General features: G+C 30.4%; 4 protein-coding genes, 1 long non-coding RNA gene and 1 pseudogene across 9 annotated transcripts; 3 read left to right on the forward strand and 3 right to left on the reverse strand.

Moving 5' to 3' along the window:
* Nucleotides 1-526: 526 nt before the first annotated feature.
* On the reverse strand, nucleotides 527-2,961 carry LOC104724876 (WAT1-related protein At5g45370). Of its 2 annotated transcripts, XM_010443433.3 has the most exons (6): nucleotides 2,471-2,961; nucleotides 1,987-2,049; nucleotides 1,777-1,893; nucleotides 1,248-1,689; nucleotides 975-1,126; nucleotides 527-877 (listed from the first exon to the last, which is right to left on the reverse strand). In XM_010443433.3, the coding sequence occupies exons 1-6, from the start codon at nucleotides 2,683-2,685 to the stop codon at nucleotides 712-714; spliced, it is 1,155 nt and encodes a 384-aa protein (XP_010441735.2). In that variant the 5' UTR covers nucleotides 2,686-2,961; the 3' UTR covers nucleotides 527-711. The 2 variants fall into 2 exon arrangements, with proteins under 2 accessions (XP_010441735.2, XP_087332796.1); XM_087476670.1 differs by lacking the exons at nucleotides 1,987-2,049; nucleotides 2,471-2,961 and having other exon boundaries at nucleotides 1,248-1,684; nucleotides 1,777-1,890.
* Nucleotides 2,962-3,692: 731 nt separating this feature from the next.
* LOC104724877 (F-box protein SKIP31) lies at nucleotides 3,693-6,263 on the forward strand. Its single transcript, XM_010443434.3, has 8 exons — nucleotides 3,693-4,267; nucleotides 4,505-4,711; nucleotides 4,811-4,884; nucleotides 5,006-5,081; nucleotides 5,209-5,319; nucleotides 5,411-5,585; nucleotides 5,680-5,856; nucleotides 5,948-6,263. The coding sequence occupies exons 1-8, from the start codon at nucleotides 4,205-4,207 to the stop codon at nucleotides 6,016-6,018; spliced, it is 954 nt and encodes a 317-aa protein (XP_010441736.1). The 5' UTR covers nucleotides 3,693-4,204; the 3' UTR covers nucleotides 6,019-6,263.
* Nucleotides 6,264-6,775: 512 nt separating this feature from the next.
* LOC104724881 (uncharacterized) lies at nucleotides 6,776-9,266 on the forward strand. 2 transcript variants are annotated; one of them, XM_010443440.3, is made up of 3 exons: nucleotides 6,776-7,133; nucleotides 7,948-8,254; nucleotides 8,833-9,266. In XM_010443440.3, the coding sequence occupies exons 2-3, from the start codon at nucleotides 7,972-7,974 to the stop codon at nucleotides 9,063-9,065; spliced, it is 516 nt and encodes a 171-aa protein (XP_010441742.1). In that variant the 5' UTR covers nucleotides 6,776-7,133; nucleotides 7,948-7,971; the 3' UTR covers nucleotides 9,066-9,266. The 2 variants fall into 2 exon arrangements, with proteins under 2 accessions (XP_010441742.1, XP_087332797.1); XM_087476671.1 differs by having other exon boundaries at nucleotides 7,069-7,219.
* Nucleotides 9,267-9,754: 488 nt separating this feature from the next.
* LOC147934771 (uncharacterized) lies at nucleotides 9,755-10,416 on the forward strand. The gene is made up of 2 exons (XR_015571082.1): nucleotides 9,755-9,869; nucleotides 10,226-10,416. It is a non-coding gene; the product is annotated as an uncharacterized LOC147934771 (long non-coding RNA).
* A 4,261-nt stretch (nucleotides 10,417-14,677) lies between these two features.
* On the reverse strand, nucleotides 14,678-16,391 carry LOC104724882 (uncharacterized). Of its 3 annotated transcripts, none has more exons than XM_010443443.3 (4): nucleotides 15,626-16,391; nucleotides 15,497-15,529; nucleotides 15,156-15,219; nucleotides 14,678-15,069 (listed from the first exon to the last, which is right to left on the reverse strand). In XM_010443443.3, the coding sequence occupies exons 1-4, from the start codon at nucleotides 15,845-15,847 to the stop codon at nucleotides 14,885-14,887; spliced, it is 504 nt and encodes a 167-aa protein (XP_010441745.1). In that variant the 5' UTR covers nucleotides 15,848-16,391; the 3' UTR covers nucleotides 14,678-14,884. The 3 variants fall into 3 exon arrangements, with proteins under 3 accessions (XP_010441745.1, XP_010441743.1, XP_087332798.1); XM_010443441.3 differs by having other exon boundaries at nucleotides 15,156-15,294; XM_087476672.1 differs by having other exon boundaries at nucleotides 15,156-15,294; nucleotides 15,385-15,529; nucleotides 15,626-16,283.
* Nucleotides 16,392-17,707: 1,316 nt separating this feature from the next.
* LOC147934772 (putative calcium-transporting ATPase 13, plasma membrane-type pseudogene) lies at nucleotides 17,708-18,130 on the reverse strand (annotated as a pseudogene).
* Between the last annotated feature and the right edge of the window lie 2,581 nt (nucleotides 18,131-20,711).

Below are 20,711 nucleotides of genomic sequence, written 5' to 3' on the forward strand. Positions count from 1 at the left end.
TTTGTTTATTTGCTATTTAATGGGTTTCCACTTGAACAAGTGATGTCACCAGTGATCTAAGTACTCGTAACAAACTTACATAAGTTACAACTTTCATATTTATTAGGTCAGTGCCCGCTTGTTAATATTGTTTTCGACAAACATATATACTGAAATATGTTCACAAATCTAGAAACCGCTGAAACAGCTCAAACTATTAATGCATAAGATAAATAGTAGTCGAAGAAAATGCATTAGACTTTTTAAGCCAAGCATGCCAAGATATATTGAAAGAGTGTACGGAGTATTTACGACGTTTCCCCACATCTTTGAGTATTTATGACTTTGCCCCACATCGTTTAGTGTTGACGATTTTTACTCACATATTTTTTATTTACGATTTGCTCCTCAACGATTATTCCTATTTATGGAATTTACCCTGATCTTTTATTGTGTATGACTTTACCTCACATCTTTTACCAGAACTTTTCGTTATTTACAAATTTGCTCGCTTCGTTTGGTTGGAAGGAAAGAGTATAGAAGAACATGAGAGGAAGATGATTATTTTGAATTTTATAACAAATAGAGATGTTTTTTTTCTTCAACATGCACAACCAGAAATATAAGAACATGAGGAAGATGAATATTTTGAATTTTTCTGTATGTCCTATAGAATCAATATTGAACTCAAAAAAAATTGTATGTTCTTTCTTTTACCTGTTCTTTAATTATTTATTTACCCTTCTCATCATCTCTGTAAATCAAAGGTTCCGAGATTCTAACATCATCACTAGAAGAAGCAATCTCATTCCCTGATATTGCTGTTGTTCTTTGTTCTCTATAACATGCCCAAGTAACCATATAAAGCCCGCAAATGATGAGGATTCCTCCCACAACGCTGCGCAGAGAACGAAACATCAACATGTTTTGTATGATTCAATACAGTAAGAAGCTAGAAAGGTTTGTGTGTGTGTGGATGGATCAAAGATGCAAACCTTCCAAGATAGATCGGGCTGCCGAGGAAAATGGTCGATAAAAAGGCGGATGTTGCAGGCTGAAGAGGATTGTATAGAGAAACCAAAGCAGCTCCAAGAATTTTATTGGACCATGTCAAGAGTCCATAATTTAGAGCTGACGCAAACACTCCCTAAGGAACAAAAACTAGTTAGATGTATCCGTAGATACAGAATCCAGCTCCAAGCTCTAATCTTTTGTATCAAACACACCCAAATAAACATGTTTACATCTCTCAGGTTGTAAAAACTTACTGCGAATATAACAGCAAAGAACTCAGATTGTGTCAAGCTCCAATCAGTAGGCTCTTTAACAAACACGATAGCTGTTGTGATCATTATAGATGTACCGAAGAAGTAAGAATACGCAGCAACCGAAAGGTAGGCAGGATACTTCTTCAAAACCGGTGCTTGCACAGCGAGAAAAGCAGCCATACACATACAGTTCCCAATCAAGCAAAAAACTCCAATGTGCCATAGATCTAACCCAAGACCAAGAAAACTAGAGACTAACCACCCATTAGGCTCTAGTTGATTTCTACCAATCACTAGGCTACTTACTGAGCTTGCTGCATCTTCACCTCCAAACAAGGCTGGACCACGGAACAAAGCCATCACTACTGCACCCGAAACACAAACGAGTGTACCTCCAACTTTCGTTTGGCCCTCGATTTTAAACAAGTTCACTTTTTCTGTACTGCATACAAAGAAGAAGACCATCAGAAAAGTTTCCATACTCCAAACTTCACATTTTACAGTAATGTTGAGGGAAGTCAATGCTCACCCCATCAAGACAGCTAAGAGGAATGTAAAGACTGGGATTGATGGTTGTATAGCAGCGGCGTAAGTTGGATTCGTGTACGCTAAACCCATAAGAAATAGTAATTGGTTTCCAAATATCCTATCGAGATTGAGAGATTCAAATGGTATCAGAATCTTTCCATCAACTAACATAATTTTAAAAGATAACACGAGAATTGAGCTGGTTACTTACCCTGCTAAACCGAGAAAGAAGAGTGAAAAGAGTACGCTTCTATTCATGGGAGGTCTGATCCTTCTACAATGATAAAAACAAGAACAAATTACTTACTAATTTTAGTCTTCAAAACAAAATCTGATTTTCTTTTTCACTTTCCTCAAACCAAATCTTTACTAACAAAGGAAATAAATAAAGAAAACAGAACACTGTAAATAAAAAAGTTAACAGAAGAGTATAATCAGATTGAACAAAGATGATATTAAACAGATAGATGAAAACAAAAACAAAATCCCTAATTCCAATTCCAGAAAGATCAAGTTTTTATTAGGATATGTAGATTTTGCTATAAACCCATCAAATCAAAACCAGAAATTGCATTGACCAAATAAAAAAAATAAAAAAAAATAAAAAAAAAATAAAAAAAAATAAAAAAAAAAAACTTTTTTTCAGAAATTAACGACTCCAAAACAATTCAAGGAAAAGAAAAAAAAGGAGAGACCTTTCACGGAAAAAAGCGAGAGGAGCGAGAATGGAGAGAGCAAGAAGATCGCGAAAGACACAAAACACGAGCTGATTCACACCAACGTTAAGTGCTACTTTCGTAACCACATGGTAACCTCCGTTTATCACCTGAACCAACGTCATTGCCGAGTGTGCCATTCTTGTTTCTCTCTCCGTCGCATCGCCGCCGTTTACCATCGCCGGAACTGCCATATTAAATTCTCTCTGACTCTTTCTCTCTCTCTATGTCTAACCTAATCGAAGAAGAGAACAAAACACACCACCCTGTCCTGTACCCACTTCTAGACTTCTAGTTGTAGTAGACTTTAAGATCCTTTGATTTGCTTCTCCTACTAGTTTTAAATTGTGGACCTTTACTTACATTATCCAAATCGTTTTGGTTTCTTCTTCTTCTATTTGGTCTTTAAAAATAATAATAATAGTAAAATATAAAAAAAGAGTTAAAAGACAAACCAAACAAAAATGTATATGTCTTTTTCTGTTTTTTTTTCTCTTTTATAATTTCTTATCAGATTATATTTACATTTTATTAACTTTAAAATCAAGATTTAGATAATAAAATATAAAAGCTTAGTCCAAAAAAAAAGATATGGCCTTGATTAGAAGAGCATATAAAGAAGTTTTTTTAATTTTATCATTTAATCAATATTTATTAAGAAAGCATTTAGAAGCTACTGATACTCTCATATGCTCTCTTCCTATATGTTCTCATTTGAAGCATTTCCCAAGCATTTGACTCTAAAATATTAATATATATTAAATTAATTTTAAACAATTAATTTATTTTGTAAAAATAGAAAATTATGATTTTATAAAAGATAAATTTATTTGTTATAAGATAATATATATGAGAAACTACTTAATGTTATTATGGAAAATAATATAATTATTTATTAATACATTAAAATATTAATGTGGATATAATGTTTATAATATATATTTTAATTTAATGTGTTATATTATATATATTTTAAAAAGTTATTAAAATTAAAAATGTAAATATAGATATAAAATTTTATAAAAAAATATAATATATATTAATTATTTGTAATTAATGTGTAACATTATAAATATATATAATTTAAAATTATTAAATTACACATTTATATATATATATATATAACACTTTATAAAATTGATTACATCTAAAATATATTTTTAAAAAATTATATAGCAATGAGTGATATTTTTTTTTTAATGAAACATATTTAAATTATATTTTTTAATTAATATCATATATTAAATATAAATATAGTATCTAATACTGTAATGTTATACCAATCAACTAAATGTGTTATATTAATCAGAGCATACAGCTTATGACTTTAATGCTTATGCTGCTGCATAATGCTAATGCTCTAGTATATGTTGTTCCAATCAAACCCAAAGACTTAGTGGTTCAAACGTGTCCTTACTTAAATTAATCACGTTTTGTTGAAGGATCAAATTAACAACTATTAGTGACGTTGACTTTTGACGTTGAGAAGTAGCAGTATTATGGGCTTCAGTTATTATTACTACAAAGCCCATATTGGTTATTAGGCCCATTAATTAAAATCATTCGGCCCGAGTCGCCTCCAATCTCACGCCACCGGTTCACAAATCTCCCAATCCTCTCGTCTCTCGTCTCCTCTCTCTCCTATCCCTTCCCTGGCCGCATAAACACAACAACCATCGTCGCCGGAGCTCCGATCTTCGCCGACTTAAGAATATGTCTGGTTCCGATGAAGAAGACGAGTGTTTCGCTCGATTCCTCGAATCAGAAGTCTCGTCGGTAAATTGTTTTCTTTGTTTATTCATTTTTTTTCCCAATTTCATCCAGGGTTTTGGATTTTATCATTGAATCTGAAACCTATGGTTTAAAACTTCCTTGATCTGTAATTTAGATTGTAAATTATATGTTTTTACTCCGTGTTATTCATACTTGACTTGTGTTATATATGCATATTCATATGAAATTTTAGAGCACTTGTTCAACGTTTTATTGATGTTTTGGGTTTTTGTTATATAGGTAGAGGAAACGAAGAATCCGGAAGAACCTGAAGCAAAACGGCAACGTATTGAGAAACACGAAGAAACAACAAGCGCTGTAGAGAAGAAAATGGATGAAGATCAAAAGGAAGATGGTAACAAAGATAGAAAGAGAATAGAGAGTGGAGTTTTCAGCAGTGTTCCTACTGAGCTCTTTCGCCATATCCTCAAGTTCTTATCCTCTGAGGTATGTTATTGTTCATGTGCTGCTTCTTAAGCAAAAGATTAGTGATTTAACATCTTTATTTATTTTGCTTAATGTAAATCGTTTGAATGTGATTTACAGGATCTTGTATCATGCTCTTTGGTGTGTAGATTTCTCAATTTCGCTGCGTCTGATGAATCCTTATGGCGCCGCCTGTAAGTACTAAGTAGTCTCCTCTCATATTCGCCATTGTAGTTCGATGATCTTGCTTTCAAAAATCAATACTTTGTACTTGAAACTGATTTTCAGTACACTTTTGATTGGTTTTGTTTTCAGATACTGTATCCGGTGGGGACTAACTCCTCCAACTAGAAAGTTACGGGAGTGTGCTTGGAAGAAGCTTTATATTGATGTGAGTTTTCTGACTTGGTTATTACATTGTTGAATAGTATATATATAACAATGTTACTTTGAGTTGCTATTAGAGGTCAAGTTTCATGTATTGAAAAGTGATTCCTTTTCTCTTTGTTGAATTTTAGCGTGACGAGCAGGACATGATTGAACTTGTCAGAACCTGTCCGTCAGATTTTAAAGAGTATTACATTCAAATGCAAGCAGCAAAGAGAAGCCAAGCTCCTCTTCCATCTGAGGTAACTATTTTGAATAAGTATTTGTTTATGTTTTGGCATGAATCGTCGTCAGTTAGACTAATTTTCTAATGTTCTTGTTTGCAACGTTTAGATGGTGGATGACCGAATAATTCTTGACAAAACTGTACTTGAACAAGTGTCTCTATGGAAGAAAAACAAAGGACTTGCCGATAAGGTTGTCACTGGCCATATTTGTTTGGGAACCAAATGTTCATACCATCAGATTGAAGATGTGTTCATATGCAAAGAGACAGGACATGTTCATGGTATGAAAGGAAATGCTGTTATATGTAACTTTGTTGCTTGTGTTTTTTTTCTTTTTGTCCGAATCTTACATAATTTCTATGGTCTTTTAAACAGTATGCGATGACAACTGCAAGGAAGTAATATTGAGTCCAGAAGGTGACCTCATGGTGTGTACTATCTCAGGACTTTGTTCTGATACTTTGCTTGTACAAACTGATCCAGACCCAGATGGGTGTGATGAGGAAGAAGCTGAACTAGAACTTGAAGTATTCACAGATAAAAGCCGACTGGGTACATATCTATCTCTCTCGCCTCCCTTTCCAATTTATTCCTTTTATTTCCAGCATATAAGTAAACAGTTTGCGTCTTCTTTCCATCGCAGCACGAGCTTTTGAACTTGGCTACAACTGCGAGGATGAACAGGAATTGGAACGTACCCTGAGGTTTTGCTGAGCAAAAGACTCAGCCTTTTGTTCACTTTCAGAAGGCCTACGCACTCTCTTTCTCTCTCTCGAAGGTCTTCTCTCTCTCTCCCTCTTTCACCTGCCTGTGTTCTATGGACTTAAACGAATCAGAAGTAGCTCTTGCTTTAATAGTTGTTAGCTTTTTGTAACTTATATTATACATATCATTGTCTGTAATGTACTCTATTGTCCTTAAAAAGTGTTGCATCTAGTAATTAAGTTTGATTACTTCTACCGCGGATATTGGTCTGCTCTTCAATTCTTATAGATATCGTTACTGTTTTTGTTGAGTTAATCAATGCAATTTGATGATTAGTTGAAAATGAAGTTTATATACTCTAAAAAACATACATCAATTATCACCACTGATGTGTTGCGTTAAATGGAAAAATGAACTGAAAATATTTGACTCCATAGATAAGGTATGAAGTGATTTAGATATTTTGCGTTTGTTTGTGACATAAAAATGGTTATTTATGATATTTGGTCTTTTATGATAAGATATATATACAGCCTTAAAAACTAAACACTAAAAGCAAAAATTGCTTATTATGTAACATTGCTTATTTTTTAAAAGGAAAAATTATTTATATGAGGTCATAAATATGGGTGGATTTTGAGTAGATTCGATTCTTTTGGCATTTTTATCCAAAAAGTGCAAAATTTTATCCCATACGTAATGTAGAATTACGCGTCCATTGCGCGTTCTCGCAACGCTAAATATTGTGCGTTACGAAAATATTATTATCATATTTCTCTCATTTAAACCCCATAGTTTGTTATATTCAGTAAACGCCCCAGAAGGAGTTAATAACCGTTCCAAATTGAGAAAAGCAAGTAACAAATCTTTCAAAGAAAAAGAACATTGGAAGTTTGGAACTGTTACAAACTTCAATGTATCGTTCTTCTTGTTCAAAAACTTGGACATAATCTCTATTTGTGAAAACTTTTGCTGACAAATTGTGATTTATCTGAAAATACGAGGACTAAAGATGAAAACATACCTTGTTTGGAATTCGTGCCGCGTAAGGAAACATGTATAAGTAATCTCCGCCACTGTCTTTGTATCCCTTCCAATTTCGTTTCGACATCTTTCGTCTCGGGGTAAGGAAAGCTCTCATCTTTTCTTCTTTTTAGATCTTAACGATTATTGAATTTTACTGTTTCTGCAATCATCATCAATCAAAAAGGTTCGATTTTTTCCCTGATCTGTGTTCTACAAACTTGTCTTCTCTCTTTGGTTCGATCGTAATTATTGAAAACAAAATTGCATTAATTTGTTGCTGAAAACCTTAAAAGTTTTGATTTTTACTTGTTTGGGTTCGTATATGTATGAATGTGACGACATACAATTTACGAATTGAGGGTTTTGTTTAGATAATTGGGGTTTTTGTTTGCTCTTCTTCGTTTTAATTGATACGCCGGTTGAGCTCATCATACTCTTCTGTGTCTGTTTGATCTACCTAAAGCTTGAAGTTATTGCTTTGGTTTGTGCAATTTTTTTTGGGGTTTACACTGATCTCTGACCTAATTAATGATCAATGATATTGCTGGTTTATCTCATTACTTGAGTCTTGGTATGTTTGTTGGATCCCCTGAATAAAGCTTTAACTTGTGTTATTTTATTGTGATTAGTTATATTGTTCGTTTGCTCTCTAATCAATGAGTAATTACATTGCTGGTTTATCACTACTATTAACTCTTGTTTGTCTGCTTGATCCCCTGATGAAAGTTTTGTTGTCTGACCTAATCAATGGTTCTTTACATACCATGCTGGTTTATCTCATTACTTGAATTTGTTTTTTTTCTGTGTGATTTTCTGATGAGAGCTTGAAGTTGATTGGTTTGTCCAATTTGATTGGGATTAACATTGATCATTTTGACCTAAATTAATGTTTTTTTTTTATGACTTGTGTAGGTTTTATAGTTGATTGAGAAAAACATGGGAGGTGACAACGACAAAGGCTTTCATGGGTATCCTCCCGCTGGATACCCGCCGGGTCCTGGGGCTTATCCACCTGCTGGATACCCACAACAAGGCTACCCTCCACCACCTGGTGCTTACCCACCTGCAGGATACCCTCCTCCGGGTGCATACCCACCTGCGCCTGGTGGTTATCCTCCAGCACCTGGTGGTTATCCTCCAGCGCCTGGTTATGGAGGTTATCCTCCTGCACCTGGTCATGGTGGTTACCCTCCTGCTGGCTATCCTTCTCATCACTCTGGTACACTCTCTTTTTCTCGTGCAGTTTCGCAGTATCGAAAAAGGTTTCAATTTGTTGTTGTGAAAAAAGTAAAAAACATATAATTTTGTCTACATGTTGCTAATTCAGTATCATATATGTTGTAGATGTCACTTTAGGAAGAAACAGAATAGGTGTCTCTATGTTCCGTGATTTAGTATCATAATTGGTGTGAGAAAAGGTCACTTTAGAAACAAGTTGAAAACAAAGGATCGGCTGAAATTAAAAACCAAAACTTAAGCTTGTATTTATAACGGGAATCCATAGTCATTGATTGTTATAGTTGCAAGAGTTTGTATTCCAATTGCTGAAACACAGTTGACTTCTCTAATTTATATCGTAGATTTATGATATATTGGTTACTTTGTTTGTCTTAAGGATTGGACTTTTAAATTGTTCTTGTATAGCACATTTTGATAATTTGTTACGTACCACTAAATCCTTTTAATACCAGTTTGAGCATCATAATTAAAGACAACATTGCAGATTCTACATGCACTATATATTGTTTTCCCCTTTAGTTTCTCTTTCTTCATGCCAATTCCCTTTACTTCTTTCAGGTCACGCAGGAGGAATTGGGGGTATGATTGCAGGTGCTGCTGCGGCCTATGGAGCTCACCACATAGCTCATAGCTCTCACGGCCCTTATGGACATGCTGCATATGGTCACGGCTTTGGCCATGGTCATGGCTATGGTTATGGTCACGGAAAGTTCAAGCATGGGAAGCACGGAAGGTTCAAGCATGGAAAGCATGGAATGTTTGGAGGAGGCAAGTTCAAGAAGTGGAAGTGATCTAACTAAAAAACCTTTTGTGAATCTCTCTGGACTGACCAATGTTTCAAAATAAGCCCTAAACATTATGTAAGGTGACTTTCGTCGGTTAGAGATCGCTGGTTTGAGTTGAAATAATTGAAACTTAATTAGTTATCAAAACTTATTGTGTACTGTGAAGCTATCTATGGCGTCATAATGACAGATTCTGGTTTCGGTTTATGGTTTTGAGAATTCTATATATTGTCATTTTGTGTACTGATTTTTACTTTGCTTATAGAAGTTGTGTTGTGATTATGATAATTTGGTAATTCATATTAGATTCTGCTGACTATATATTTTTGTTATTATCAGAAACTGATAAAATGTATACTACACTTTCTGTTTTTCAGTTAATTAAAAAAATCTAGTGTACATCGGATTTGACACGCATATAAGAGTTATCTTCCGGTCTATAAAAAATGTCATTTTAGAAAGAGACTTTTTTTTTTTTTTTGGGTCAAAAGAAAGAGACTTTGTAAGTGTGATTTTTCAGACCAAATTTTTAATTTAGTTTTAACCCAAATATTACTTTTCTATTTATAAGTTATTTTTAATTATTTATTAAATAAAGATATATATATATATATGTGTATAATTAAAGTGGATGGAGTAACTATATAGTATATTTTTTTTATTGTGTGAAATGTTTTAAAATGATATCTTTATAAAATGGATAGAATATAAATAATAAAACAACACAATAGTCAAATAATCAAATTAGTGAAATGATTTTCTGAGTAAACCAAAATTTATATTGATACGTGAAAACGGACAAATCGTAAGGTAAGTGCTTAATCTTCACCAGTTATGTACAATACATCTCTACAACTTGGTAAGAATTTAACGTGATAAAAAATACTCGACATCACCCATATAAGAGTTGACTAATCCACTGGAGTTTCTTATTATTATGTTATTAGGCTCGGAGATTCTTTCACCATTTGGACATGTTTAGTCAAAATATTTTTGAACAATGTTTTTAAGTTAAAAATTTATTTGTAGATAGATTATTTGATTTTTCCAACGTTGGCATGTAACGCCATCTCCATTCGGGAAACACTTTCAGTATTCTAAGTCTTTTTAAAATAAAAAATATAGAGAACAGTGAGTGAAAAACATGTTATTGGTTTTTGATGTAGAACTGATTTTGGGTCAGTTCTTGGATGATGTGGCAACTCGTGAATGGATACAATTTTTTTGCAAAGGAGAAAACATTTATTTGTTTGGAAGAAGTTTTGTTTATTTTTTATTTATATCTTTAATGTTTTTTTGTTTCATAAAAATTTGGTATTGTACTTTGAATTTTAGTATAAGTTTTTTAAGTTTGCAATTTAAATGTTATTTTTTAAAGTTTTTAAAATTGTAAGATGTTTAAGATTATTATATTATTAAATCTTATGATCTTAAACATGTTCTCCCAATAACCAACTTCTTAACAAAATATCTAAACTAATGATCTTACATTATTTTCATAATATTTTTATTCTAAGAACACCCAAAAATATTCTCCAAATGCATATGCCCTAAGGCCATATTTATCGGTGGATCAGTTAGGGTGATTTTGGGTCTTTTTAAATTGAAATTAATTGAACAGTACCCATAAGATCAGCCCAATTGATCTTGAATAAGATCAGTTCTTCATCTGATCTAAAGGACATGTGTCACTCTCGGAAAGAAACTTGCGTTTTATTATTCATTTCTTTCGAACATAATTTTTTTTCGAAATATTTGTCTTGTCTAATTAATTAAATAAAATGTAATTCTTGTTTAATTAATTAAGTAATATGTTTGTTTTTTATGAATTTTAGTAAAAGTTTTATAAATTTTTATAATTGTAATATGTTTAAGAATATTAATAAACATTATATTATTAAATAGTATTAAATATTCTTAAATTATTTATTAAACATTAATCTATGTATTTATTAATCCATATATTTTTATGAATTTTAGTAAAAGTTTTATAAGTTTGCAATTAAAATGATATGTTTATAAATTTTTCTAATTGTAATATGTTTAAGAATATAAATAAACATTATATTATTAAATAGTATTAAATATTCTTAAATTATTTATTAAACATTAATCTATGTATTTATTAAACATTTTTAAATTTCTATAAGAATATTATATTATTAAATCTTAAGATTTTACACATGTTCTCCCAATAACTAACTTCTCAACAAAAGTTTTTAACAACTGATCTTACATTATTTTTACAATATTTATACTCTAAGAACACCCTAAACTGATCTTCCTATAAACATGCCCTAAGAGAAAGAAAAAAACAATAGACAACGAATTCACCCAAAAAAAAAGTGGCTTTCATGAAAACTAAGCGGTAAAGCATGAATATTGTTGCGTTTAAAAAACTTGGACTTGGAGTGTTTGTTTTACTTTAATACATAATTAATTATTGATTAACAAATGTGATCAATTTGTCTTCTTTCGCCAATGAGCTGGACTTTGTTATTTTGATTCGTCCTTTCGTTGTACGTATGACATACTTTTTTGCATTATCATATTTTAAACATAGAAACCAGATGTCTTCCATTTTTGTTTTGTAATTAATTATACTTTTTGTTTATAAAGTCAAAACATGAATCACAATCATCAAAGATATCAAGATGTGGAGTTCTACACTACACATATACTAATCAGTTGATAACAACAAAAATAGTAATCTTTATTTTTTTGTCAATCACATGATTTTTTTTGAAACTTTGTCAACAAGTGTTTAATGATTTTATTTGTAGACAATAATACAATAAAATAATAGTTATCTTTTGGTCAAGATTACAAAAGATAAATGTTTATTAAACTTTGATTTTGATTTAATATTTCTCCGTTTTTGAAAATAAGTGTTTGAATTGTTATGATAATTCTTTTAGATAAGCTCATGCAATTGCTAAGCTATTACTTCAAAACTTTCTATCGGTTCCGGTTTAATTATTCCAAATGAAAAGCATATTTTGTCTCCAAAAAGAAAAATAATTTTCGATAATTGGAAGTCCGACAATTTTGTTAATTGTTTTAGTATATTGCAATAATTTTATTTTTTTCTTTGTCCTTAGTAGTGAAAATATAACTTTTTGCTTGTATTGGCTAAATAGAATTGAAAATTGGTTTCAGAAAATTATATTTTTTAGTTATTCTAACTTAAATATATTTAGTTTCTTACATGGATTTTTTTACAGAAAATGAGTATATTCTAACCATATATAGATATAGTGAACTCGATATTTAAAACTTTTGTTCACCACATTAATAACTTAAAATTATATTTTGAAAATGCACACAAAAAATAACAGTTTAAGTTTAGACAGAGGTAAACGACTATTATTTTTAAAAAAAGTTTTACGTTTTACATCTATTGGATTCTGTAAATCTATTTGATGTCACATACTATATTATTTATATCCGTCTATCCAATAGGATGAAATTTAGACGGTAGAAAAAAACATTAAAAAGATGAGCGGTGGACAAACTGAACAATGCCATTAATTTAATAGGATAAGATTTGTAGTTGGAAGTTCATTTAAGCTAAAATTAGCTTTGATCTATCAATCAATCAATCACTAATTAAAAAAACTTAATCGTGTTATAATATGAAATCAGCCAATCACATGTGATTCTGCCTGAGCTGGATATCTACTTATACCCGATTAGCCGCGTCAGCACTCACTATTCAAAGATTATATTTTTTATGTTACATGAGGATATCTAATTAATCATCAACTATATTTATATGGAATTTTAATTATTAAGTTAAATCATGGCTCTAAATACGCCATTTGTATAAAATATGAACCTCAAGTATATATATCAAGGTGTTAATCCCGAGCTGGATCAAATGATCGAATAAGATGATTAATTAATTCCTCTATGTGCAATATGCAACGTGCATAAGCTTCTTTTAGAAATTTCAGTAACTTTTTACATATTAGTACTAATTTTATATGTAAAATCGTATTATACTAAAATATCAGTAATATGAACAGTTAAATTATAAACTCCGATCAATATATGTTTATACAATTATTAACAGATAATTAATCTACATCTTATTTCTGTATCATAAAAAATCACCAATCAAGTTATACAAACCATTCTCATGATTATTTATTTTTGTTAGTTTTTAGAAAATAATATATATTCTTTTTGTTTTAGAAAGAGTGTCATTTTGACACATTTCATACAAATTAAGAAAAGTTTGAATTATACATGTTTGTCTCTATTTAATACGTGATTAATGAAAAGAACTGTGAGTTTAGAAGTAAAAAATAAAATCTACCAATAAAAAGTATATTAGAAATGTAGAATGATATTCTTTGTAAAGTAACAAAAAATTTTCTGCAAAATAGAAGAAGTATATTCAAGATAGATTTTTTTTTTTTTGATTTTTCCTCATATTAATTCTCGATAGTTTGTTTATACATGAATAGAAATATCCTTTTGATGTTGTCAAAAAAAATATATATATATCCTTTTGATAAATAAAAAATGAATATCTTCTTGAAATAGCAAAATCAAAATCGGTGGCAGTTTACGCATTCATCCTTTATCTTATCTGAAGTATGCGTCCCAATGCAATTTGTTGATTAAACAATAAAACTCGACAGCAACCAGACATTGACTAAAAATAGCATATGAGCATATGAATATAATTAAGATAATATTACTTTTTTTTTCCTTGACAAGTAAAAGACTAAAAATATAATAATAAATAAGGTGTGACAACTGGCATCTTACGAGCCACGATTACTGAGGAAGTCCCTGGTTTCGATCAAAACCGCTTTGACAAGCCCACTGTTCTGTCTTTTTGACACATTTGTTTATTTTATTTTTCCCATATCCTTACGTTTACTTCAATTTAATGAACAATTAATTAAACTAACAATCTATCCCTATTAGTATTTTTTATTTGGTCATTTCTGTTTTTGTTCGTTCTTTTTTTTTGTCGTTTGGTGATTTCTATTTTGGTTGATTGTTGTGTATTAAGTTTATTTGTCAAAAAAAGTTTAATAAATAATTTAACATATTGTCAAGATCTTTTGTTTATTAGTTAGGTCGAACGTCATTATCTCTCTTTATTTATTTATTTGTTGACTTCTTACTCCTTTTACTGTGAAAATATCTTCAAATTATTTTTAATATACTGCCGAGATTATTTATAAAAATATTTGTCAGGATAGTATTTTTACACAGTCGTTTTACAATACAAATTTTATTGGTATACATATTTATGAGATTCTTAACTTTGTAACTATAAAGGTTATAAAATTAAGATAGTTCTATATCACTAGTAAAAAAGTTTTGTATAGTTACGGAAATATTTGTCGGAATGATTTTTGTAGCAAAAAATTTTTTATTACAAATTTATGACAAAAATAATTAATAACTATTTGGTCGTAGCAAAATTCTCTCTAGTAGCTAATAGTTGCAATTTGCTACAAATTTGCGTTGATTGAAATAGTAGCAAATTTCTACAGTATGTGACTACTCTTTTGTAACAAGATAGCTACAACTAACTACGTATATAACGTTAGTATTTGTGACAATTTGCTACGATGGAGATACGAAATTCAAAATGTATAAAAAGCTAAAGTATGTAAATATAGCTCCGAAGAAGATTAGTTTTAAACATTCAGGAAAAAAACAGATTTTTAAAAGATTCAGAAAAAAAAAAAAAAAAACAAAGTTTCAACAGAAAATAAAAACAGAGTTTTAAACCAGCAGAGAAAAGACAGAGTTCTAAATAGGTAGATTGAGTAAAGATAGGTGGGAGAACAAGTTCTTCAGAAGAGGGCACTGTCCACAAGCTCCGCATCTTCATCTTCTTCAGGCTCATGAGACTCATGAGGCACATTAGTGGGATGACTTTGATGGACATCAGCCATTTCTGGAGGTTCAGTCGCAGCTTCAGGATTGGCTTCTCCGTTCTCCCTGATGTTGCCTTGAGTTGGGCCATTGACCGACGCACCTGTTGCAGAAACAACTTAATAAGTGTTAAGCAGAATTCATATCCACTTACTGCAGATAACAAACCCAGTAAATTATATAACTTACTGCAGATAACAAAACCTTCTTGTGAGCCGCCACTAGAGGTTTGAGATATTGCATCAATCTGTCTCTGCATCAACCAGAACCAAGAAGCTGAGCCTCTAGTAAAAGAACAGTATAGGGGAGACGTTTTCATAACTTTAGCCTGAAGTAAAAGAACAATATCACTAGAAATTTGACCAACAACTAAACATAATAAAGTAAACATCAGACCGCATTGAGAGAAGTTAGTTACCTTTCTATCACCCAAAAACATTTGGAAGAACACAGTTAAATAACACAGATGGGGAAACAACAGCAAAAATATATATACATGGAGAGAGTAGAGAGTTGTAGAAAACACTTACATGGGGGAGGAGTATGGTTATTGAATAGTCACACTGGAAATAACAAGCATACAACGAAAAAAATAAGAAGATGAGAAATAACAATGAAGCAGACAACCATATAAATACCCAAGTCTTGTGAATGAGTACCTTGAAACCAATAGACAAAAACGAATCAATCTCCCTTCCATAAAACCAGCATTCCTTGATTGTGAGAATATCTTCTTTCCCATAGAAGTGAAAATCCTCAACTTGAAAATCCCATTTCCAACTAGCAAAAAAGTAATAACTCAATACCAAATCTGTATCCCAAAGAATCGGATCCTCCTCAGTGAAAAAAAACACAACAATCACGAGATCCCCTAAGCCCATAATCCCTTAACCTTTCGACAAATCAAATCTACCACCATAATAAATTAACTCCATGAACCATCTAACAAAAAGCCAACGAAATCAATAACCCAATCGACCAAATCCGTATCCCAAAGAAGCGGATCTCCATCATCAACTGCAACCCCTAAAAAACCAGATCCCCAAATCCTATAAACCGTAAAACCCCATAGCCCAATTTCCTTAGCCTTCCGACAATTCAAAACCACCAACAGAAGTGAAACCAATCAGAGAACCGAAAAATAACATCTCAAGCCCGTCGTCAAAAACCATCTCCAAGCCTAAACCTAATCGCAATCGCCATCGCAAAGTTTTTTTTTGTTTTCTTTTTTTTTTTTTTCTTGCGTGTCTCCAAACAAATGTAATAAATGGGAATGTTACTCTGTTTTTTCTAAGTGTTGGTTCTTTAGTCTCCAAATGATTTTTGTTATAAATTTGCTACATTTAATGTTGTGTGCCACAGTGCTACAAAATTTGTGTCACAAAATATGTAATATTTTTGCTACAAATTATGTAGGTAATTATTTGTCATTATATAGTTACACTTAGTAACAAATTAGCTACAATATCTATTAATTTAAAATTTGTCACAAATTTGTAATAGTTTGTAGGTATTATTTGTTATAAATTTGTTCGTACCAAAAAACGTAGCTATATAATAAAAATTTACTAGTGATATATGTTTTCACAAAATTTCTACCATTTTTATTAATTTTATAAAGTTTGAAAGAAAATAGTAAAATTTTGAATTAAAATAAAGAAACTGATGGCCTTTGGTCTCTAGTTAATTTGGCTTGTTTCATATGACTAGCAAAGTAGCAATATATATATAAGATTCTAATGATCTCGAGCAAATGTTTGTTGTCTCTATCTCGTACTCACTTTTTAACTTAAATTTGCAGAAGATAAAACCTTACCGGTAAACAATTCCAAAAGTTTCAACTTTCACTTTTGCTTGCCGTAAAAATCAAAGTCTACTTGTCAAATCTTCAAATAGTATTAACCATTCTTATAGAAAAATACAATATAAAAGTTAGACTTTACTTAGACCATCTCAACTCCAGCAACTTTCCTAAGTTGCTTATATATTAATTAATCATATAACTAATATTAAATTAATGAAAGCAATTTTAAGAGAACTTAAGCAAAATCATTTCTCCACTAAAGAATCTTAAAGAAGATTGCTCAATCATTTAAATAATGATTTTTTCATTTGTGTTTATTAATTATCAAACTTTAATAATCTAAAATGACAAAACAATTATTTAAATTTTTTATATTACATAAAATAGAAAACTTTGGAATATTAAACATATTTTACAAAATTCGGAATAGTAAACATATTTTACAAAATTCGAAATATTAAACATATTAAACAAAATTCGGAATAAGATTTATTGTGCGGTTGCACCAAATTTTTGTCAGATATGCTTAATCAAGTCTTTTTTCAAACGATCATGCATTTGTGTATCATAAACGTCATTTCGAATGCCCACCATATTATTTAGATTTGTTGGCATATCTGTAGAAAACGATAAATCAAATTGAGAAGTTCTGCTTCCTTCTCCTTGATAGAACTCCGATGGATCGTTTCGTTTCATCGTGTTGGATACTGAGTGGAGAGAGGCAGAGAGAGACTTCATCGCTTTGGCTAGCATCGATGAGACAATTTTGGCCCGTTCTAAAAGATTGTAATTTGAGTTTTCACTCTATAAATATGCTATTGTAAAAGTGCTTTTCTATGTAATTGATCAATCTTTATTTTAAATCTATTAAACATATTAAATGTAAAAAAAAAACAAATCAATGCTTCATAATATAAGATCAAATTAAGAGCCTCTTTCATGATCTCTTCTTCCATTTCAGGTAGCTAAAGAAGTGTTTCTCTGGAACCGGAACAGACTTCACTAACCATCCAATAGGCCACGATGCAACTGCAATCGCAATGCAAACTCCCCATTGACCCCAATTCAACCTCTCAGTATCAGCAAATCGCTTGAGAAACTCAACCATCACCACTTGCAAAACCACAATCACAACTATAATCCCAATGAAGAGCCTGTTTTTGTGTAACCCCTTGAACACATTCTTCTTCTCCAAGCTCCTCGCGTTAAACTCGTTGAACACCTGACAAAGCACAAAGGTATTGAAGATCAAAGTGTTCTTCACCTTCTCTGTCACATCGAAGATGGATCTTCCTCTAAACTGAAGCACCAAGAGCACATATATCTGATAAAACGCTTGAGCCAAAAGATTCCTCCACATGATGTTTGTGATCAACCTCTAACTAAGCTATAGTAACACCAACAATTCAATGTCCAAGGTATCTTCACTTCCATCTTTAAGACCTGAATATCCTCTCCAAGGTATCTTATTGTTCACCAATTTACCAGCTAACATTCAAAAACATTTGCACAAGAGTCCACAACATTCCGATAAGACATGCCAACACAACACAAAAGATTGCAAAGAACACATCAAATACGATCAAAAACCATCAAAAACAGACCACACTCCTTGAAAACATCAAACAGAGCTCGTATATGTATGGATGTATGAAAACACAACACTAGAATCACAATTCAGCATTGGAATCCACTAAATATTCAAACTTTTTTAATCCAAAACAGTAGTTCATCGGTTAGAGCATCATGGTATCAATGTGAGATATAGAAAACGATCTCATCATCCAACACAGGAATTAAGCAAAAAGTCTTAAACCAAACTCTATTTGTTTTGAAAGCTCTTTGATTATGTTTTATCTGCCAACGATTCTGTTACCCATGACCACCAAATGATCCGGCTTCTCAGCAGATTCCATAACAGCCGCATCGAAAAAATCCTCGCCGCCGTTGTCAATCTCTGTCTTCAGCTCCTTTTTGCTCCGATTCGCCGCGAAACAACAGATACCAAGGAGGTTCATCCACTCCATTTGTAGGAATTTGGCTAATGAGCCGGCCAGTTGTGACCCAATGGTTGACAAAATAAAAATAATAATAATTTAATATTTGTAGAAATTTAAATTTTTTGCTCAGAAATTTGATTTTTTTCAAAACATCATATATTGTTAGACAAAATAAATTGTCTAAAGCATCTTATATAAAATACTAGATTAGGTCCGCGTATTAACACATATATAAGAAAAATATATGAAATTTTAAATTGTATTTAAAATATTAATTTTGTTTTATTTGATTTTTTTAATCAGATTTAGAGTTCACTCAATCCCAATGAGTATCATTTATAATTTTCATATCAAAAAAATGTGCATTGTATCAAATTTATACCTTACTTAATATTTTATAAAAACTAAAAACTAATAAAACATAATTCTCAAAACAATAACTGAAAACTAATTTTATCTCATATTTAAAAAGTAAAAATATCTTAAATATATTTGTTTCAAGTTTTGTAATCTCATAAGTAATAGTTTTTATACTTTTCCAACATTATCATAAATTAATCAAATATTAAAAGACGTTATTATTAGAAAATTATTTGTTTATGTAAAGGTGAGTTCTACAATCTTTTTTCTTTTAGGATTAATAGTTACAGTATAATTTATTTAATTAGGGTATTATAGTAATTAATTGTATAATTTCTTAATTCTTTTTTCTTATAAAATTGGTAATTTAAAATTCTAATTAGTATTATTTTTATATACATATATGAACTATATTTTTATATTTATTAAATTGTTAAAAAATTTAATTTCTGATAATTTACAAATATGTTAAAACAAAGTTTTTGTATAACACATGACAAAATTTTTAATTGTTAAATTGATACGTATCGCGATCACATGAATTACTAACTTTGAAAACCAATGTTTATATAATAACATAATATTGAATATGTTATCATATCATTCACCGATTGAAAAACTTAAGAAAATTACATTAATTTTTTGATTATATTTTTTTCTTACATTATGTTAATCACTAATTTTAACGCATTAAACTTTTTCATACTTCAATCACTTTTTTGTATAAATTTCTTTTTATTATATGATTATAATAAATAATAATTGCAATTAAATTGTAAATATTTTCCTTATTAATTGTACATATTTTCTTATTGAAATTAGTAATTTAATAGATAATTTTCCTATTTAAATTAGTGATATAATAGATTATTTTTGGTTTTATATACTTTTAAAAATATTAATTGTACTCCTTTTATTTTAAATTTTTTGTAATTTTCCTATAATTATTAAATAAATTTCTTATCATACATGTCAAAATATTATCGATATATTTGATACTAAAGTTTATATAACAAGATGGAAAATATTAAATAAATAAAATTAGAATTTATAAACGTTACAATTATACATGGAAGCAATCATGGTTTACCCATAAACCGAATGGGCCCACGAACCTAAATAGAAAGCATAAACTGATAACTGCAACTCATAAAGAAGAGATATTAACATAATTATTTGTTTTAACTATTCTTTTGGATAAATATTAACAATTGTATTGTTGAACGAAATAAGAAAAAGAATAATAACAATATCTTGTTACAGTTACAGAAAATCTAACTCATCATTGTCACACATCGATCATATATATATTATTTTATTTGCTACTTTATATGTCTGTAACTCGATACCGTGTGGGGGCAAAATTCAGAAAACAAACAAGACAATAACTTTTTAATGTCTTTATTAGAGGAACCAACATAGGAAATTAGTATTTAAGATTTGTCTAATTCCCCTCAACTTGTTCTTCGTAACATTTAATATTATTATTTACTTGATATTTATTTTTTATAGTGAGACTTGTTTTCAGTGAATAAAGTTTTAAATATTCAAAAGACTGATGTTGACTGTAGGGAAAACCAC

Source organism: Camelina sativa, chromosome 11, assembly GCF_030686135.1.
Source record: "Camelina sativa cultivar CO46 ecotype springtype chromosome 11, ASM3068613v1".
Taxonomy (NCBI): Eukaryota; Viridiplantae; Streptophyta; class Magnoliopsida; order Brassicales; family Brassicaceae; genus Camelina; species Camelina sativa.

What these genes read in the sequence shown, in the direction of transcription:
- LOC104724882 (XM_010443441.3), bottom strand. Translation starts at nt 15,847, where the DNA reads ATGGGCTTAGGGGATCTCGTGATTGTTGTGTTTTTTTTCACTGAGGAG. An exon ending in TAACCATACTCCTCCCCCAT is followed by an intron (nt 15,295 to 15,496) that starts GTAAGTGTTTTC and finishes CTTTTACTTCAG; the next exon opens with GCTAAAGTTATGAAAACGTC. An exon ending in AGAAGGTTTTGTTATCTGCA is followed by an intron (nt 15,070 to 15,155) that starts GTAAGTTATATA and finishes TTTCTGCAACAG; the next exon opens with GTGCGTCGGTCAATGGCCCA.
- LOC104724876 (XM_010443433.3), bottom strand. Translation starts at nt 2,685, where the DNA reads ATGGCAGTTCCGGCGATGGTAAACGGCGGCGATGCGACGGAGAGAGAA. An exon ending in TTCTTTCTCGGTTTAGCAGG is followed by an intron (nt 1,894 to 1,986) that starts GTAAGTAACCAG and finishes CAATCTCGATAG; the next exon opens with GATATTTGGAAACCAATTAC. An exon ending in CTCTTAGCTGTCTTGATGGG is followed by an intron (nt 1,690 to 1,776) that starts GTGAGCATTGAC and finishes CTTTGTATGCAG; the next exon opens with TACAGAAAAAGTGAACTTGT.
- LOC104724877 (XM_010443434.3), top strand. Translation starts at nt 4,205, where the DNA reads ATGTCTGGTTCCGATGAAGAAGACGAGTGTTTCGCTCGATTCCTCGAA. An exon ending in TCAAGTTCTTATCCTCTGAG is followed by an intron (nt 4,712 to 4,810) that starts GTATGTTATTGT and finishes TGTGATTTACAG; the next exon opens with GATCTTGTATCATGCTCTTT. An exon ending in AGAGACAGGACATGTTCATG is followed by an intron (nt 5,586 to 5,679) that starts GTATGAAAGGAA and finishes TCTTTTAAACAG; the next exon opens with TATGCGATGACAACTGCAAG.
- LOC104724881 (XM_010443440.3), top strand. Translation starts at nt 7,972, where the DNA reads ATGGGAGGTGACAACGACAAAGGCTTTCATGGGTATCCTCCCGCTGGA. An exon ending in CTATCCTTCTCATCACTCTG is followed by an intron (nt 8,255 to 8,832) that starts GTACACTCTCTT and finishes TACTTCTTTCAG; the next exon opens with GTCACGCAGGAGGAATTGGG.